Source organism: Mercenaria mercenaria, chromosome 9 (assembly GCF_021730395.1).
Source record: "Mercenaria mercenaria strain notata chromosome 9, MADL_Memer_1, whole genome shotgun sequence".
Taxonomy (NCBI): Eukaryota; Metazoa; Mollusca; class Bivalvia; order Venerida; family Veneridae; genus Mercenaria; species Mercenaria mercenaria.
Window position 1 is genome coordinate 65715358 of NC_069369.1, and position 2587 is coordinate 65717944.

At 37.6% G+C, this 2587-nt stretch overlaps 1 protein-coding gene across 1 annotated transcript; it reads left to right on the plus strand.

The window, feature by feature from the left end:
• Positions 1–657: 657 nt before the first annotated feature.
• Positions 658–2085, plus strand: LOC128559317 (cytochrome P450 2B1-like). Its single transcript, XM_053550620.1, has 3 exons — positions 658–748; positions 1264–1485; positions 1944–2085. Exons 1-3 carry the CDS (start codon positions 658–660, stop codon positions 2066–2068), a joined length of 438 nt encoding a protein of 145 aa, XP_053406595.1. The 3' UTR covers positions 2069–2085.
• The last annotated feature ends 502 nt before the right edge of the window (positions 2086–2587 follow it).

Sequence of the window (2587 nt, forward strand, 5' to 3'; positions counted from 1 at the left end):
GTGCATTGATACGCTCTAACCTTTGAATCCCAAAGTTCTGCGACCAACTGTCCGGAAGTTGAGTAGGCTACAGAAAAATGCCGATTTAAACGTGTATAATGCTTCAGAACGTCCAGCCCATCGCGTTTCACATAATGGTTTCAGCTACTGACGTCTTTCCATTTGTTCCTTTGCCATTTCGAGACATTGACATTATGTTTGGATTAAAAAAAGAGAAATAATTTACATCTACTAGCTACTCTCTTATCATCTGGTTTTATCTTCGGATAAATTACCCTACATCCCAACCCCCAATCATTTTTAGTCCATTTTTGGACTTTCTATTTTTTTCATATTTCAAACGATGTGTACGCAACTGCGTTTTTGCGTACAGGTAGCTACGCCACTGTCACTCCTATAGTATTTTGTATATTCGCTTTTCAATTAGTTTCATTTTTTTATTTTAAGTGTGTCCGTGGTAACCAGCAGGTATATACAAATGATAACAATGTTGTTACTGACTGCCATTCTTGCAGTAAACGTTGTAAATTGCTATCTGTCACTTTATTGACCTGTCCAGCTAGTTTACGAAGGTATAATGTGGCTATTTTACTGATATAACGGTGTGTGTGCTTTTTTTTTCAGAAGGGACATCATTGTAGGTATTTAATTCACAAAATGGATTTTATGCAACTGTTGTTAGATCCTGTTTGTGTTGTGGCCATTGCTCTAGCATTGCTCAGCATCCTGTATGTACTCAAGGGAACAGGTACAATGCCTTGCCACCAGGACCAAAACCATGGCCTATTGTAGGTAAGATATGTTCTATATTTTAAAACATAATTACTTGAACTGCTTGGCATAAAGTTTTATACAACAACTTAGTCAATAATGTAAAATGTTATATAAGGATTTTAATGATGTCTTCATTTACAGTGACCATTTAGATACTACTGAGTAAATAAGGTTACAAAACGCAATCTTTAATGTTTACAAACATGTTTATGAAACCGAACTGTACCTAGTATATATGCACAATATTGTGTATACAAACAAACTTTACGTAGATTTTGTTTTGTAACCTCTTATTTCCAAATATGAAATTAAGGCATAATTAAGCCTGTATTTGTCTTATTCAAACGTGTAACAGCACACCATTCATATGCCTTAATCTTCTCACGATTTTCTGTGATTACTAGAATACAAAGATAACATTGTCTGTGGTTGACATTCATACCAAGTTAGTTTGTACCAGAAGTATATGTGAGTAATCCGTATTAACAGGTAACATTCCGCATATGAGGGGAGGTGGAGCTATCTACGAGGTAGCAACAAACCTGAGACAACAATATGGAGATGTGGTTCGGCTGAAACTTGGTCCAATAAATAACGTGATATTAATCATGGGGAAAGACAAGATACATAAAGCTGCGGTCACCATGAATGATAAATTCAAATACAGACCTACAAATTTCTTTGCCACGAATTACATATCTAAGCAGAAAGGTAAGCTTTCAGGTTAGACAATACTAAATTTTCTCCTCTGTATATTTCACCTCTATTCTCATATCGAATAGAGAAGTTGCGAAATTGCTTTTATTTTAAGAGATTTGCCTCAGTATAACTTAAAAATAGAAAGAATAGGTGTCTAACGCATAGCCACAGTTGTCCCGTATTTCGTTGCTGCGGCTATAGATGAAGTGACAGGGTGCGCAGAACATTGCAATTCCTGATCGTACTTTGAGAAGACTTGTTTACATTGAAGTTGGTTGAGCCATTATTTAGCTCATTTGTAACCCAAGTTGCTTTAACAAATCACAAATCTCAATCAGGGTAGTAAGTAGTCAGGGTAGTAAGTAAGTAGTCAGTGTAGTAAGTAGTCGATGAAACTTGTAGCCATTGCGTGCTCAAAGGTCATTTGAAATTTTCTTGAATATCAGCATTATATGTTGATCTTTATTTAGGAATCACTTTTTCAAATGGCGATGTTCATGCAGCCATTCGGAAGTTCACTCTTGGTACCATGAGGGATTTTGGAGTTGGTAAGAAAAGTCTCGAAGGGCGGATGCAAGAAGAAGCAGGCATGTAAGGAATAAATTTAAATACTTTAGCTTTTTTTGTTATACCCCGGTGTCCGTCTGTCTGTCCGTCCGTCCGTTAGCAATTTCGTGTCCGCTCTGTAACTCTTGAACCCCTTGAAGAATTTCAAAGAAAATTGACACAAATGTTCACCACATCGGGATGACGTGCAGAGCGCATCTTGTGGGTGGTTCGCTTCAAGGTCAAAGTCACTCTTAGGGGTCAATAGTCATATGAGTGTTTCGTATCCACTTTGTAACTCTTGAACTGCTTGAAGGAGTGTAAAGAAACTTGGCACAAATGTTTACCACATCGAGACGACATGCAGAGTGCATGTTCTGGATGTCTCGCTTCAAGGTCAAGATCACACTTTGGGGTCAAAGGCCATTGCTATGTAACTCTTGAACCCCTTGAAAGATTTTGGAGAAATCTGAAACAAATGTTCACCACATCGAGACGATGTGCAGAGCGTATGTTCTGGATAGCTAGCTGCAAGGTCAAGGTCACACTTAGGGATCAATAGTCCTAT

Excerpts from the sequence above, each read along its gene's own strand:
- LOC128559317 (XM_053550620.1), top strand. The coding sequence starts at position 658 with ATGGATTTTATGCAACTGTTGTTAGATCCTGTTTGTGTTGTGGCCATT. Across the intron at positions 749-1,263 it reads GTATGTACTCAAGGGAACAG|GTAACATTCCGCATATGAGG; the intron begins GTACAATGCCTT and ends CCGTATTAACAG. Across the intron at positions 1,486-1,943 it reads TTACATATCTAAGCAGAAAG|GAATCACTTTTTCAAATGGC; the intron begins GTAAGCTTTCAG and ends ATCTTTATTTAG.